We start from the raw sequence: 15,873 nt of genomic DNA, 5'->3' as shown, positions 1-15,873 counted from the left end.
CACACCAAGACATTTGATACAATAGGCCCCGGGGGCTGTTTTGTCTCCCCACTGGTGTTGCCCCCCCTCCTCTGGTGATGTGCTAGTAGTGATAACAGCTTCAGGAATAAAAGGTGGTGTGATAAATACCGGTTGTGATCTGTCTGTGTGCGTGCACCCATTGCGGGGGTCCGGGCACTCAAGCCCCACACGAGCCAGACTGGAGCAGGAGGAAGCCCCCAAGCCTCAGGGTCCCCCCAAAGGGGCTCCAGCAGCCAGCAAGAAGCGAGCCCAGGGGTCAGAGGCCACCAGGGTTGGTGTCCTCATACCACCCCACATCACTTTGGATCCCATGGAGGGGGGCAATCCTGAGCTGGGAGGGTAAAAACCCCAGGGGAGGCCACTGATCCTTCTGCAGATAGGCCCAAAGTGTTGGCCTCCTTGGCCAAATTCATCTCCTCGGGTGTCCCAGAGCTGCACAAACACCCGGGGCTACTTGAGCTCTGGCCACGGCAGGTTCAGCAGCCATTTCACTGAGCTGCAGGCTGTCCTTGGAGCTTTACCTACTCCTGGTTTAAAGTTGGGGTTTTGTTGCATTTGAGCTGTAAGGTCATTGGGCTTCATCTGGACAACCCCGGGTTTTGGTGTGGTGCCCACCCACCTCCTACCTCCTTGAACATCGTAACACCCCAAACCTCTAAACACAAACCTCCAAACACAAACCTCCCTTACCCTGAATAAAGAGAATCGGTGGCAGAAAACCATCATTTCCCTCTCCTACTCAGCACCGAGCCAAGACGAATGTAACTTCCAGGTATGTCATAGAGGCCACGGCCCTGTTTCCAACCATGGCAAACCTCCTCAGTGGAGCTCCAACCTCCCCAGACATCTGGTGTGGTCTGAGGTGAGGATGAGGATGCTCCCGATGGGGAGCAACCTTTCCCTGCGGGTGCCGAGGTCTCAGCTCACAGCTGCACGGAGAGGGGGTCTTCAAAGAGGCCAAGATGGACTTGGGTGGCCTCCCACCAGCATGACAGAGGGGCTGATTAATGTACTCTTCTTGGGGGCAGGATGCTGAAGATGCTCCCAGTCAGGAGCTGCCCTCTAAATCACCTCCTGATCTGGCACGTGGGTGTGGGGTTCTGGTGGGACCCCAAGTTTGGCGGTCATCTTTACAGGAACCACACTGAACCAGGCGGGTGAGAAGGACTGAGTTTATTCCTTCCTTCTCCTCTTTTCTTCTTCTCCCAGTCAAGCGATGAGGGAGACGGGATGTCCACGGCGAGAGGCCAGGCCCTTGTCATTCAGTTCGTGCCGGCAGATCTGCTGGGGATGGAGGAGGCAACCTACACTCCCCCGTCACCTTTCATCACCTCATCCACCGCCGCCCGCAACTCCAAGGTACCGATGAAGGACCCCCGGCGTTGCCTCCTCCGGCGGTCGGCCTCGATGACCACCCCCTTGCAAAGGACACCCATGGAGACGTTCATCAGCCTCTTTGCCTTCACTGACATGCGCCTGGTCGGCGGTGACAGTTGCCTCAGCAGCCTGGGGAGGCACCTGTTGCAGGATCCCTTCTTGAACCAGATTCTTAATCCCTTCAGAGCCGGTTTCCGTCGCCCAACCTGAGCCAGAGACCTTCTCCGCTTGAGCAGAGACTTCGTCTGCTGGACTTTCTTCCTCTTCCTCCTCCTCCTCCTCCTCCTCCTCCTCAAGGTTTTTCCTCCTCTCTCGTTGGCTGCAGCCATGGGGTCTCCTTCAGACTCAGTGCTCCTCCCTGCAGAGGTGTCCCACCGTCTTATGTAGACATATTTAAATGAGGGGTTGACAACGCGGCCCAGGATTGGCCAGCTGTGGCAAAGCCTTTATGAGGCAGCTCGTCATCATCATCCAGAATGTTCATAGGGATTTTTGCCTGAAAACTGTGGAATTACACCAAAAGAGCATACACTTCTCTTTCTTTTTTTTTTTTTAACTTGACACAACCCTAGTGAAAGTCCCAAAAACTTTCCTCCAAAAACACCTTTCCTTCTGCATTTCCTTGAAGAGAAAGAGCCAGAAACAACTTGGTTTTGATTCTTCCCAAGTTAATTGTTGCATTTGCTTAATGAAGCTGCATAATCAGTATGAGGGGGGGAACTTTTTCAGGAAGATCTGGAGCTAAACCTGGAAATTTCAGGCTTTCGTTTTCTGGGACAGCTGGAGAAATGTCAAAAAAAAGCTTTTGATGGAGCCTGCTGGGTTTTGCAAACTGATAGGGGAGACTTCCAAGAGAGTAATCAATAAGGGGAAAAGAGAAAAGACAAAATAAAATAAGGGAAAAAAAAAAAAGAGAAAAATGAGAAAAAAAGAAAAGAGTAATTAGGGTCAAGTTGGCTACGGACTAAAAATAGAAAGTAAAACTGAGTTGGAGTGAAATAAAATTAAATCAGGGATTTTACCAGCACCACGAGCACATGAGCATGCCTCTTCTTTTTCCGTCTTTCTCCTAATTTTTCTTTTTAGAGGTGATGACCAAATTACAGCTAGGACCACGGGGTTTTTCATGGTAAATCGGACAAATTCTTGGGTTATCCTGAGCAGGTGACAGGCTGCGTGGGCCAGGGAAGCAGAAAAGAGCCAGAAGAGGGTTTTATCACTGAAAAAAGAAAAAAAAAAAAAAAAAAAAAAAAATCTTCCTGCAAATTACAAAGGAGCAGGAAAACTCAAGGTGGAAGAAGGATTAATTCTTGAGGATGAGGAGGGTGAGGAAGGCTTTTTGCCAGTGTCAGGATGGCCGAGTGGTCTAAGGCGCCAGACTCAAGGCTTTGCTTTCCCTGCTTGGGGATTTCTGGTCTCCGAATGGAGGCGTGGGTTCAAATCCCACTTCTGACACACTTTTTCCTTCCCAAAACTGTAATTTTCCAATATTTTTTTTTTTTTTTGAAATCATTCCCCCATCCTCCCCGCCGATTGGGGAAAACGACGATTCTCCTTGTTTCACACCACACACCCCCCGCAAAAAAAAAAAAAAACAAAACAAAACAAAAAAACCAAACAAACAAAAAAAACCCAAAAAAACCCTTGGTGCCGTAGCCACCCCTACTCTTTGTCCATTGCAAACTGCACCCACGTGTGGAGAAAAATCATGGGGGGATGATGAGGGAGGGAGAGGAGGGTGCCCCCCCAAAATACTTTCCTCTTTTTTTTTTTTTTCTCTCTGACCTTACCAATTACACGCTTTTTCACAGCAAATTCAGCCCCCGAAGCACACCCAGCGACGTAAAACCCCAGCGTTAAAAGGTGGTTGGCACCCCTGCTGCGCCACACGCAGCCGGGCCGATCTTGTTTCTTTTTAAGGTTCGCTGCTGGAATTGGTCACGGATAACAGACTTGAGATGAGGGACGGGTTCAGCAGAACTGGGATATCACCGTCACTATCCTAGCGTAAAAGTTGAGTGGTGGGACGTTTTCCCCTGCTCACAGCAATTCCCATCATCTGCTGGTAATTAAGACGCATATACAGTCAAGTATATATAACCATCTGCTCGCAGCAAAGAGGCCATGAAAGCCCGTATTTTAAGTTAAAAACCACTTGGAGATGCTCAGTATAATGAAACTCCAAACCACAGCCCAACCCCACATCACCCTTCCCTGCAGAAGAAACCCCTGACACCGCCAAAGACTGCTGCATTTGGGTTTTATTACGATGCTACGTTGACTAAATTAATTCAACAAACTCCCCATTCCACCCGGTGCATCGCTCAGGTCTTCCCCGAGTGGTGGTTGCACAGGGTCTTTTCAGCAATGGGGGTGTTTTGGTGTCTTGATCCCCCTTCCCTTGGGCTTTATTAGGTGGTGCTCACCGCCCTTCCCAACCTCAAGGGAAGGAAGATAAAAATCTCTAGTGCCTGTTTCTGGTGGCCACGGAGGGCGTGTTGCTCCACCTCTTCTTCGGCACCACGTGCCGCAGGGCGGCTCGCACGTGCGCGGGGCGGATGAGGGCAGCGCGGCTCTTCCTCCGCAGCCGCTCGGCCTCATTCCACACCTGGTTGTAGACGTCCTCCACGAAGCTGATCACGAGCTCCTTGGCCTGGTGGGAGAGGAGAAGCAGCCCGTCTCCCTTGATCTGCTTGAGCATCTTGTTGGCGTTGGAGAGGAAGGAGCGTTTGGAAGCCCCTTTCTTCTGCTTCTTCATGGGTTGGCGCTTCACCCGGCCCCGATGTTTCTTCTGCTTGGCCGGGGATCTCCTGCCCCTGTTCTTCTGTCTCCTTCCACGCTGAGGACTCCTTTCCTTCTGGAATCTCCTTCCCCGCTGGGTCCTTCCCTTTCCTCCCCTAGCAGATGCCATGGCTCAGCCTTGTCCCTGCAGTGCCTGGGACCCCTGAATCCTACAAACACGCCCACCCCCCCCTACTTTATGCAAGTGAGCATGCAAATGAGGGACAGCTCCGAGCCCTACCATTGGCCAAGTGAACAATGCCCCCCCCTGCCAATTCACAATAGGCAGAATCCTGACCAGTGCGGGTCCCTGGGGTCCCTCTTGGCCAAGGCAACCAGACATGATGGGGGCCTGTGAGGTTTGAAGACCTCTGAGCCCCCGAGCCCCTCCGGGATGCTCAGCCTCCCAGCGGGAATCTTCCACCCAAGCTAAAAAACTAGCATTTATTTATCAGAGTATTGCCCCAATCTCAAAAGCTTTGTCTCGCAGTCGCACGACGGAGACAGACATGCAATACGTGTCCCAGGAGACTTCTGGGCAAGCAGGAAATGAATGACAAGAAATTCCTCTGAAATAGCATCTTTCCTCAACAGAAACTGCATGCACACCTTAGACCTGTGTCGTCCAAGACTCATTATGTCTAATTATTTCATTAACGAATCCACCCAGATATACCTTGGGTTTTTCCCTCCCTATGCTTTGCATACACAGCTCATTTGTCACAACATGTGAAAACGCTCACACCTCCCATGCTTCAAGTTCCTCCATGCACCATCAAAAACACAGTTGATGTCCCACACCAACCTCTACCAGCTCTTATCCTGGATGACCAAACCTTGACATTTTTTCTCCTCCATTAAGAAAAACCAACACTAAAATCAAAAGACAATTCTTTGGAAGTAAATAACTGTCCCTTCTTTCCCTAACCCAGGCCGGCAGATTCAATCTGGTTTGCATCCCTCCCACTGTCCTCCAAGCCTGATGTTGTAACTGGTTGCAGGTGGAAACCTTTTCCAGTAATCTTCAGGGAAGCAGCAGACAGGAGCGGGAACGTAGGAGGAACTCCTTTTGTATGCGTTGTTTATACTCAGGCAATAAACCCTGTCATTTGAGGTTGATCCTAAAGCAACTTGCCAGGGCGTGTATTAAAGTAGCTCCTATCAAACCAAGAGGATACAAACTGCCTTCCCTCCAAAATCTCCAGCTGTCCTGAGAATACGTGTATTTACTGATTTCATCATGTAATCCTCCAAATCCCTCAAGAAGTGTCATTGCTTTATATGGAGAAATAATATAGGTGTTGCTGGGTTTTCAACAGACACCCCCATGGGTACTGGGAAAACAACCTGGTAATCACAAGCCAGTAAAAAAGAAAAAAAAAAAAAAAAAAAGAACCAGATACAAAACAAGGGTCTTTTTGCAGAAAAATGATGCCTCTGCCTTTTTCAAATGTTAAACCTGAATCAAACTGGTGGATTTTCTTAAATAGAGACTTGCACTGGGACAAAAACCTCAAGGAAAACATGCAATCCTTCAGTTTTTCTTAGAAGGAAAGCTTCCACAGATGTTCATCGCACAGTGTAAATGAAGGTGAAGGGTAACTTTTCGACACTATGACGAAAGCTGGTGAACTGGATGCAAAGAATTGGTTCCTAACTTTGCCTTGATGCAGGTAGCGATACTAAAAACATCACAGTTTTGGAGGAGACTGACCCTGTCAGTGGCACAGCCAAAGTGATGGTAAAGACACAGTGAAACCTCCTTGGCCATCCCAGCAGCAACACTGAGAATATCATTTTGGGGGGATGATTAAATTGACCCAGGACTGGGGTGCACAGAGGAAATGGGACAAAAAACCCTCCACCTTCCTATAAAAACACACCCACACTCCATCAACAAGCATATTGTTGATGGGACTCACAATCTGGCTTCTTCCAAGAAGACCCATGGAACGTAGCACCACAAAATCCCAAAGTTTACCTGACAGGTCCACCGGAACCAAGAGATCTCACAGATGCAAATATATTTAGGGGTTCCTACTGGATGGCAAAGATTGGAACCCTAGTCATCAGTGACTTAAGCAATTTGTAAACACTATTCCCCAAAGACCAGAGTCACCCAGGGGGATCGTAATTTGTAACTTCCTGAGAACATGACTCTACGGAAGGGATAACGCGTGGGATGTCCACGCAGTGCTCACAGTCCTGACCTTGCCATGGTTCTGCAATCCACTCATCTGGGACGTTATTTAAAACTATAGACCAATGTAGCACCGCAGGTGGGCACCACCGCCTGATCTTTCCAAAACCTCACATCCCTTGGTCATGGTTCTCCAAAACTCAAACGCTGGGAGTTGGACTTGATAATCCTTAGGTTTCCCTTCCACCTCGAGATATTTTATGGTCAAACTTAGTAAAAACCCACAACAGACCTGAATGGGATAGAGCATGGTGTTGAGGTTTGCTCTGCGCAGGAGCATCGAACTGCTGCAAGTAAAGAACTAAAAGGAAGCAGTACTGAAAGAAGACACAAAAAAAATAATACCAAAGTTGCACTGTGCTCTTAACCTTGCCGTCTGGATGGCTGGGGAAGACACCCAGACGTCTAAAGACCAAACTCTTAATAGCACAAGGGAATGAGTTTACTTCTGCTTTGAGGCACGTAGCTCTGACCTCTAACGCAAGCAGAACTGAAAGCACTGCAAGAAAAAAAAAAAAAAAAAAAAAAAAAAAAAGGAGGATTTCAGTAAGAAAATAGTACTAAGAAGAGCCACTCATGGCTGAGGCTTGCAAAGCAACTTCCAGCAAAATGCTTTGCAGTGGGAGCCCCTTCCTTGAGACCTGTGTTTGCCTTGGTGCTGAGATCACCCCCCCAAGGTCCAGAAGTCTGGGAAGTACCAACACGGAGTTTCATTTTCTCAACCAAATCAGCAAATCGTCTAATCAACTGGAAGACAGTCTTTAAGCATAAGGCAAAAGATGGAAGGGATAGAAAGGATTGGAGGGGAAGGGTAGGTTTTGGTGGGTTTATTTTTTTAGGAGAAGACCAGCCAAGGTGCCTACACAGTTATAAGTGTGTCCGGGCGGTGGGTATGATGTGGTGAACCAGCCAAGGAATGGTTCCTCAGATTGGTTTATGGTGCTTTGATAGGCCAAAGTTCTCCATTCTGGAAAAATGCTGGTACAACTCATCCAGTTTTTACCATTTCAGTGAAGGCATCTAAGCTCTTGATCCCCTCTATACTAATGGAGACGGAATCAAACCAAAACTGCACAACACTTCCCGTAAGAGTGTCTGGTGGATGAACTCTCAACTGGAAATGCCCCTATTTCGTCACCAGAAAGGGTAGTTTGGGTGTTATCACTGAAGTCTTTCTGGGATGCAGAATGCATCCTGTGATATTTAGGCAGATTTTTAATTGTGTGCCTCTTTGTGCAATACCAGGAAAAAAACACGAACCTGATATTTCAATGCTGGGAAGCTCTCTGTCCTTCATAGAGAAGGGTGTGGTCACTCTTACTGTATTCTGATAATCACGAAGCTCCTTCAAATGTGCCATAGACTGATGACTGATGTCCAAAGCTGGTAACACCGGTGACTAAAGAAAAAAACCCAAGCCCACAGAGGAGCTGACTACATGCTTAATTGTTATTTCCCCCTTCTTATGGCAAATCACACTTTGCCCTCTTCCAGGGTACACTGATTGGTGGAATTTTTTTCAACCACCGCAGTTAGGTTGTGCTTTTTTTTTTTTTTTTTTTTTAAGCCAGGGTATAAAATGAGAATAAATCTGAGCAGAGGACTCATCTTCTTACCGCAACAATGAGTACGATTGGTGAGTAACTCTCCTCTGAATCTTGAGCTCGTTGCTTTTTTCTGGTTTTCTTTCCTCTTTGGTGCCAGGGTTTGTTGCGTTTCTTTTTGTTGTGGTGGATTTTTTTTTTGGTTTTTGTTTCAGTTTTTCTCCCATCTGGTAGAACATCTACCTTTTGCGTCTCCTCCTGGCAGCATAACCACAAACCTCCCTTTCTTCAGCTAGGGCATTTCATGGTCACCTGGAGCTCACTGGGTGCAGTGGGATGTTCCCAGCTGTGCAGGGAGAGATGGAAAGACAGGTCCAAGCTCAGAATCTCCAGGGACCTTCCTGGAGGAGACCTCCTGGCATCAGGTGCTTGTGGTTTCTCCCACATCTATCCACAACACAAGTCTGGTGGAAAATGGAGGTCCGTCAGACATTTCCAAGAGCTGGTCCCCGGGTATTTGCTCTCCTCCCATGGAGAATCTGATCTCCCAAAAGGATCTCCTTCGTCTTCCACGTGGTCCGTAGGTCTTTGGGTGAGGTGAGGGCAGAGAGACTGGCTGCTGACTCCACACCGCTCTGAACCCCACACATGCCAAAAACACAACTCAAGGCAACATCCCTGGTCCTCGGGGAAGATCCGGGCACCAGCAGCACTGGGTCAGGAAGGTTGATGTAGCTTTATCAACACGATATCACATTCCACCATACTTTGACGAAGACAATGCTGCTGTTAAGAGGTTAATTGTAGCAGATTCAGTACCTTCAGGAAGCTGGGTCAGCTCTACGGGCTGTAGAAAGATCTGCTTTCAGGAGCTGGACTTAGGTCTCTCTGAAAACCACCTGCAGGAAAACAGCTCTGAGGTTTACGCACAGGTTGTCTGCAGATCTGGGGCTGTTCTAGCAAAAGCAGTGATTCCCCAGGGATTTTTCCAGGAGTAAGAATTATTCAGGGTGTGCTTTCAAAAGCTTTTTGGTTTTTTTTTTCTTTTTCCCTGGAAGGAAACTAGCAATATTCGGGGGGAGGAAAACAAAATGAAAGTTGCCCTGTAGTTATTTTGGAGAACAGAAACCAAAACGAGAAAAACCTCAGGGTGATTTCTGTTCAAATTTCCTTTCCCTGTAAAAATAATGTCGTGTCTGTTCTGGTAGAAATGGTTATTCTGAATGGGCTGTAGTCTGCCTGCTATTCTCTATAGATATCTCTATTCCCTATAGGGTATCTCAAAAACTAAACAACTTTATTTAAACAGAGAAGACCCCTACATCAAAAATGCCATGAATTACCAAGATATGGGAAAGGGTAGTTGAGACAACAAGATTGCCTTGATTCTTTGCACGTGAATGGCATTAATTACCATTCTTCATAACGGGAGACTTTTGAGCTTTTTCAAAGGCGTCAAACTCATCTTGGGAACTCACCACAGCAGCCACACAAAGAGAACATGAGTATAAAAATAATAATAAAAGAAATCATTGCTGGGCTTTATTTCTCCTTAAAAAAAAAAAATAAAAAAAAAAATTACATTCACTGACATCACTTAGCTGCAGTCATGAGAGAACTGCTGCTACCATGGATTTCATAATCATGCCAGCTGATTTGAAAATGGATTTTCTAGTTGTTCTTCTCTAAGGTTTGGACACCAACATACTCGGAGCCAATTTGGGCTGTCAGGTCCCTCCCAGGCTGCCAGGAATGAACTTGCACGCTGATTGCAGAGTGCCTTCATGGCATTATTTTCTTCTCTTCCTAGTCCTCTTCCAACTACTCCTGCTGGTAGGTCTCCTACATGCAAAGAGGTTTCAATGTTTCCCTGAATATTGCCTTCATGACAAAGACTACGATGAGCTGCTGAAGATTGTGAAAGATGGGCTAGAACCTGCAACTCATCCAGCGAACGTGGTCATCGTCGGTGCAGGAATAAGTGGGCTTACAGCAGCCAAGTTGCTCCAAGATGCCGGCCACACGGTAAAGAGTTGCATGAGAGCCATTGGGTCTTGTTTTCCTACACTTGGGGGGTTTTCTGGCCTAGAGAGGAAATGCAGGAGGGTGGACCACAGTGGTGGGAGAAGGAAGGAAAAACAATTGGGCTCCAGTCATTTAATCTGATTTAGGCATGGTTTTCAAAACCATAGGCTGGGACAGAAGGGGATGAGGGGAAGCTGTATGCAAAGCAACTCATTTAGATGCTCTCCAAATGAATGCAAGCAGCAAAGGTAAAAAGAGACGGTCAATTTTCTGTCCCTGAGGAGGTTCGGAGATCAGGCAGAGCTGCAGCTGCCCTGGAACAGCCTTGGAGGCAGCTCTGCTGCGAGTGGGAGGTTGGCCTAGACCCTTCCAGAGGCACCTCCAGCCTTAACTTCTACAATTCTCCAACTTGTTGCAACTCGCAGCCCAACAGCGACGTTCGTTGCCGTAGATCAACCAGCCCAAGACTCACGAGCCCTTGCAGTCCTGCCTCGTTAAGGTGGCAGGGAGTCTGGAGTTTCAAAACTGTGTTGACCCTTCCAAAGTGCTAGACCAAATTCAAAGCTGTGAGTTTCAAGGGAGGTTTCAAAGGCAGGAAGGGACAGGCTGGTGCCTTCCTCTGGCTGTTTCAAAACCCTGTTTTATCCTTCCAGCACAGGGAGCATCTGAACCAGCACTAGAACCTCCTCATCAGAGAGTGGGTGTCCAAACACGACGCAAAACTTAGGAAGTGAGAAACTGCCCTGTAGGTAGAGGGAGCTTGGCCAATCCAGAGAGGGGTTTGGATCTACAGATGGTTCAATTTGCCATCCGGAGGAGAGCTATCCCACCCTATGGGCCATAAATGCTGCCTGTGAACTTGCTTTGTAGGTGGTTTGCTTAAAATAGTCACTGCCTGAACATCTGGAATCTCCACCCCATCCCTGTTTTTAGGTTACCATCCTGGAAAGGAGTGGTCGGATCGGTGGGCGGATCAGGACGTACCGACCAGAGGGACAGGATTGGTACGTGGAGCTGGGAGCCATGCGCCTGCCAAAGAACCACAGGTAAGGCAAGGTCCTGCTCCACAGCCACAATCAGACGAGGAACCAGCGTGTTTTGAGGAGCAAGGCTGGGATTGGAGATGGGACTGAGGACTTGGACATGGTGTAACAGCAGGAGGAAGGACCTGTCTGCCCCATCTCTCCCCCAGAGCTTAGCATCTGCATAAAGGGGACAAAAAAGTCCCACACCATCACCTGCATTTGAGTTGGAAGAATGAAAAATGACTTCTCATCTCAGTATCATGTCCATGCATGGTCAGTCCTCTATTTTGGAAGTCACGTCATCAGAATATGGCTGAATTTCCAATGGGTCTGATGGAGAGGGCATCCAATATGGGCTCTCCGAGGCAGTGGAGTCAAACAGGGCTCAGTCATCGGCCAAAATGTTCATGTGAAGAGGGTGTAGGTGGGTCACCAACCACACCACGTGCCAAGGAGAAGGGTTGGAGCCCGAGGGAATCCCTGCCTCCTACTTCAGTAAGGTATTGCTCTTACTCCTGATGACACACCCTTGTACAACCAGTAGCTGGAAAGATCATAAACCAGAGGGCTCCATGGCTACTGCACTGAGCTGGGAGCAGGCAGGACAACTTCAAGCAACAAAAACTAGAGATGGCAGTGCCTTAAATAGCCAAAATATCCACTCACGAGCCAAAAAAGTGCGTGGCTACACCAACATACTCGATGGGAAAAGTGTCCTTTTATGCTTCTAACATTTTGATGGCAGGGGTTTTGGGTTGGGTTGTTTGCAAGGACTTGTCCCCCATGTGTTCTCCTTTTTTTCTAGCCTGGTTCGTGAATTCATTAAGCAATTTGACCTAAAGCTAAACCCATTCATCCAGACAGACAACAAGACCTGGTACTTTATTAATGGCACTCGGACAAGAGCTGAGGAAGTTGATAGAAACCCCAACATCCTAAACTACACAGTGAAACCATCAGAGAGAGGCAAGAGTGCCAGCCAGCTTTATAGGGAAGCATTAAATAAGGTACGTGCCCAGGGGGAAGGGATGTTGCCTTCCAGCAACGTTGCTTATCCAAATGACATTGAAGCTATTTCCTCTGAGCTGTGGAGGACCCTCACCTGCATGGTGGGTTGAGGAAGACTCAGCGATGAGTTGAGGAAGAGTAGGGTCCTTTCAGGATGAAAAGCAGAAAGGCTCATTCAGAAATGAGGGCAGCTGATTGCAAAACCCTCTGTACACAAGACTTTCTTTCTCCGGAACAGATTCACCAAGACTTGGACAAAGCAGAAAATGCCACACGGAGGCATAACTTCCCAAAACTTGAAGTCCAAGCAGCAGGATCCACTAGCTCTAGCTCAGCTCCGGGGGTTACCAAACCCCAAGACTGAATACCCTAGATGAATCCTAACAGAATTTGGGACAGCGCTTTGGGAAATTCTCATGAATATATCAATGTTCCCTCTCCAGGCTTTCAAGGATTTCCAGAGCACAGACTGCAAGACATACCTGGATAATTATGACTCCTTCTCCACCAAGGTAAAGGGCTGGGGCTTGAGAGTAAATTTAATTCCTCTTGCTGATTATTAACCTGCCATCCCTGCAGAAAGGACACGAATCACTCTAGTCCTTTCCTCTGACAACAGTTTTGGATGTCCTTTCCTTAATCAATGCTGCCTTCTACTTAAAATGCTGAGAAAAGAGCAAGCATGACTCCACGGAAGAGCAATCTCACCACACAAAAATAAATGAGGAGCAGTGGCAGTTGGAAATGCTCTGGAAATTAATCCAAATTAGCCATGCTCCTCCATCACGGGTGTCTTAATCAGGCATGATGAAACATCAAGCTGTGGGGAGGATTTACCGAGCAACCCACTGCATTTTCGTGTGATCCAGCTGTCTCAAAGTGGGCACAGAAAGCCACAAATCCCTCGTTCATTCATCTCCAGAAGCGCTGGCGTGCTAAACCAGAGGAGAAATTGATTTCCTGCAAGAAGATACAGAGCTGCACAACAACAACAACAAAAAAAAAAATATATATATATAAAACCATGCTTCTGGTCCAAGCTTTAAGCAGATCAGGAGCAGGGACAAGGCAGCAGGGCATGACTTTTGGCTTAGGATATAAAGGGATGGGATGTACTGGGATAATAACATCAGGCTATGTTTTCTTCCCGGCTTTTCTAGGAGTATTTGATTAAAGTAGGAAATCTAAGCCAAGGAGCAGTTCAGATGATCGGTGACTTGATGAACGAGGACGCTGGATTTTATCTGTCCTTCCTTGCCTCACTGTGGAATTTTGATGTCTTCTTTAATGAGAGGTAAGACAATCTCTTATGGCAAATCCCATTTTGTGCTGGGCCACAGAAATCCACCAGAAGAGGAAACTTCCGTGGCATTTAGATGTCTGGATGGGAATCACTCCTGACTCAAAGGGTCACCCAGCTCTGTTATCATCTCTAGAAGGTTTCACGGTTCCTAAACGCCAATGTACTTCCCTCATGTCCTGCTCCTTCTTTCTTCCAGTTTTGATGAAATCACAGGAGGGTTTGACCAACTGCCCAAAGCCTTCCACAGAAAGTTGCCCAATGTCATCCAGCTCAATTGCACGGTGGAGACAATCATGACGAAGGGAAACAAAGTCCATGTATCTTACCGTGCTCCAGACACTCTGGCCCCAACCGTAGTGACTGCAGATTACGTCCTTGTCACGTCCACGGCCAAAGCCACCAGGCTCATCAAGTTCCTGCCACCGCTTTCTCCTGCAAAGACCCACGCCCTGCGCTCCATCCACTACGCGAGCGCCTCCAAAATATTCCTGGCTTGCACTGAGAAGTTCTGGGAGAAGGATGGCATCCGAGGAGGGTACTCCATCACCGACCGCCCTTCCCGGTTTATCTACTACCCAAGCCACAACTTCTCCAGCGGGGTGGGCGTGATCCTGGCTTCCTACACCTGGAATGACGATGCTGAGTTTTTCCTGCCTCTCACGGATGCGGAGTGCCTGGATTTGGTCTTCCAAGACCTGTCAGCTATCCACCAAGTGAGCAAGGAGTACCTGCAGTCCACCTGCAGCCAGTACGTGATAGAGAAGTGGCAACAGGACAAACACTCCATGGGGGCATTTGCTGCCTTCACCCCTTACCAGTTCGCCGACTACTCGCGGGCTCTCTTCGAGCATGAGGGCAGGGTGCATTTTGCAGGAGAACACACGGCTCAGCCTCACGCCTGGATCGACACCTCCATGAAATCGGCCATCAGGGCTGCGAGCAACATCCACCACGACAGCGGCGAAGACCCGAGGCTGAGCGAGGAGGGGGAGCGGGAACAGCCGGGGATTTTCCTGCGGAAGGAAGATCTCTGAGCGGCACCACCAGCACGGTTTGAAGGCCCTTTCGGTGGGGTAAATCGGTTTTTGTCCAAGCAAAGGCAGCAGAAGAATGTCAGCATCACGGCGTTAAAGAAAAAAATGAAAGAGCACTGACTGTCAGAGAGGACTGTCGGCGTCCTGGTTAAATGCTTGATGAGTACACAAGGGAATACTAAAAAAAAGTAACATCTAAGTAGGTTTCACGACTCTGATATCACCCTAGCTCAGGCACACTGCAACAATTTCTAATTTATTTATGTACCAAGTACTTCAGGAAATGACTAAATTGGAATAAATTGGGTATTTCTCAGTTCCTTGTGTCTGAGGTGCCTCCATCTCTTCACAGAGAGGAGCGTTGGCACGTGTAAGTCATCTCACCTCGCTTCTACCTTTTAGAAACTCATCACCCATCACCTGGGTCTTCCTCCCCTTCCAGAATTTGAGAGATAACTCATTGCTTCCAAGACATCCTCTCCTTTGCATAGCCCAGCACAACCACTCCTAAGCCCCACTGGTACCAGTCAAGATGCGATCCTGATCTCTGACCTCCATGGTTTCTTCTACCCATCTCCCATCCGGCTGAGCTCCAGGCACGGCCAGCACCAAGTTATAGAGATAGATTTAACATCATAAATATACAAAGCAAGTCCAGAAGCAATACAAGCTGTGCACCGGGATGTTGACAGCTTTTACTGGAGTTTCTGCCCTCACCAGTAATTGTTGCCCTCAATTTCACAGTCTTGGAAACTCAATTTATGCTGCAGGTGTTGTTTTTTGTTTTTTTGTTTTTTTTTTTGGTTTTTTTTTTTTTTTTTTACAGAGCGTTGGAATGATATTGATTGATAAGCAAAAGAAAAAAAAAAAAAACAAACAGCTGTCACATACATTACATCAGACCTTTGCTGCCATCACTTAGCTGCTTTGCATACAATTAATCTTGCTTCCCATGAAACGCAAACCTGCAAATAAGTTGCAATGCAGCAAAAAATTGATCCAAAAGGCCACAAGCACCTTCTTAAGCTTAGAACAGAGCCGGTCTCAATGTGCAGCATCAGCTGCATTGGAAAAAATACAGGGCAAAATTCGAAGCATTGCAAAAAGAGAGGATAGAAAGTTTTTACCTGCTCGGTCACCACATCACCTCTGACTTTGGTCGGTGGCAATCAACACTCATTAGCAGCATCTCCCCTCTCAGAGGCATCATTAATGATTTTATAAGGGAGGGGGAAGCAAAAGAACACCCTCCCTCGTCCCTGGGTGGGCTTGAACCACCAACCTTTCGGTTAACAGCCGAACGCGCTAACCGGTTGCGCCACAGAGACATGCCAAAAAGGCTCAAAAGAGACAAAAACGATGCAAAGGTCAAATTTCAGTAGTTTTCCCCAAACAGGACAGCGTTATCTGCTATTAACACCCCAACAGCGGTAAAAAATAAATAATAATCATTAAAATAAAAAAGAGAGAAAGAGCTGGAAAGACATCCTGGGTGAAAAAAGAAAAGCAACATCAATTTCCAACCCGTTCTGCATAAAATCATTTGCATGAGGCT

At 47.5% G+C, this 15,873-nt stretch overlaps 1 protein-coding gene and 2 non-coding genes across 3 annotated transcripts; 2 read left to right on the top strand and 1 right to left on the bottom strand.

The window, feature by feature from the left end:
• The first annotated feature begins 2,745 nt into the window (after positions 1–2,745).
• On the top strand, positions 2,746–2,853 carry TRNAL-CAA. Its single transcript has 2 exons — positions 2,746–2,783; positions 2,808–2,853. It is a non-coding gene; the product is annotated as a tRNA-Leu (tRNA).
• Positions 2,854–9,675: 6,822 nt separating this feature from the next.
• Positions 9,676–14,558, top strand: IL4I1 (interleukin 4 induced 1). Its single transcript, XM_032989824.2, has 6 exons — positions 9,676–9,948; positions 10,882–10,994; positions 11,779–11,980; positions 12,425–12,493; positions 13,142–13,275; positions 13,481–14,558. Exons 1-6 carry the CDS (start codon positions 9,676–9,678, stop codon positions 14,316–14,318), a joined length of 1,629 nt encoding a protein of 542 aa, XP_032845715.1. The 3' UTR covers positions 14,319–14,558.
• Positions 14,559–15,572: 1,014 nt separating this feature from the next.
• TRNAN-GUU lies at positions 15,573–15,646 on the bottom strand. Its single transcript has one exon. It is a non-coding gene; the product is annotated as a tRNA-Asn (tRNA).
• Positions 15,647–15,873: the final 227 nt, after the last annotated feature.

The sequence above is a fragment of the Tyto alba genome, unplaced genomic scaffold (genome assembly GCF_018691265.1).
Source record: "Tyto alba isolate M040663 unplaced genomic scaffold, T.alba_DEE_v4.0 Super-Scaffold_100000100064, whole genome shotgun sequence".
Classification (NCBI taxonomy): domain Eukaryota; kingdom Metazoa; phylum Chordata; class Aves; order Strigiformes; family Tytonidae; genus Tyto; species Tyto alba.
This window is presented reverse-complemented; position numbering and strand designations above follow the sequence as displayed.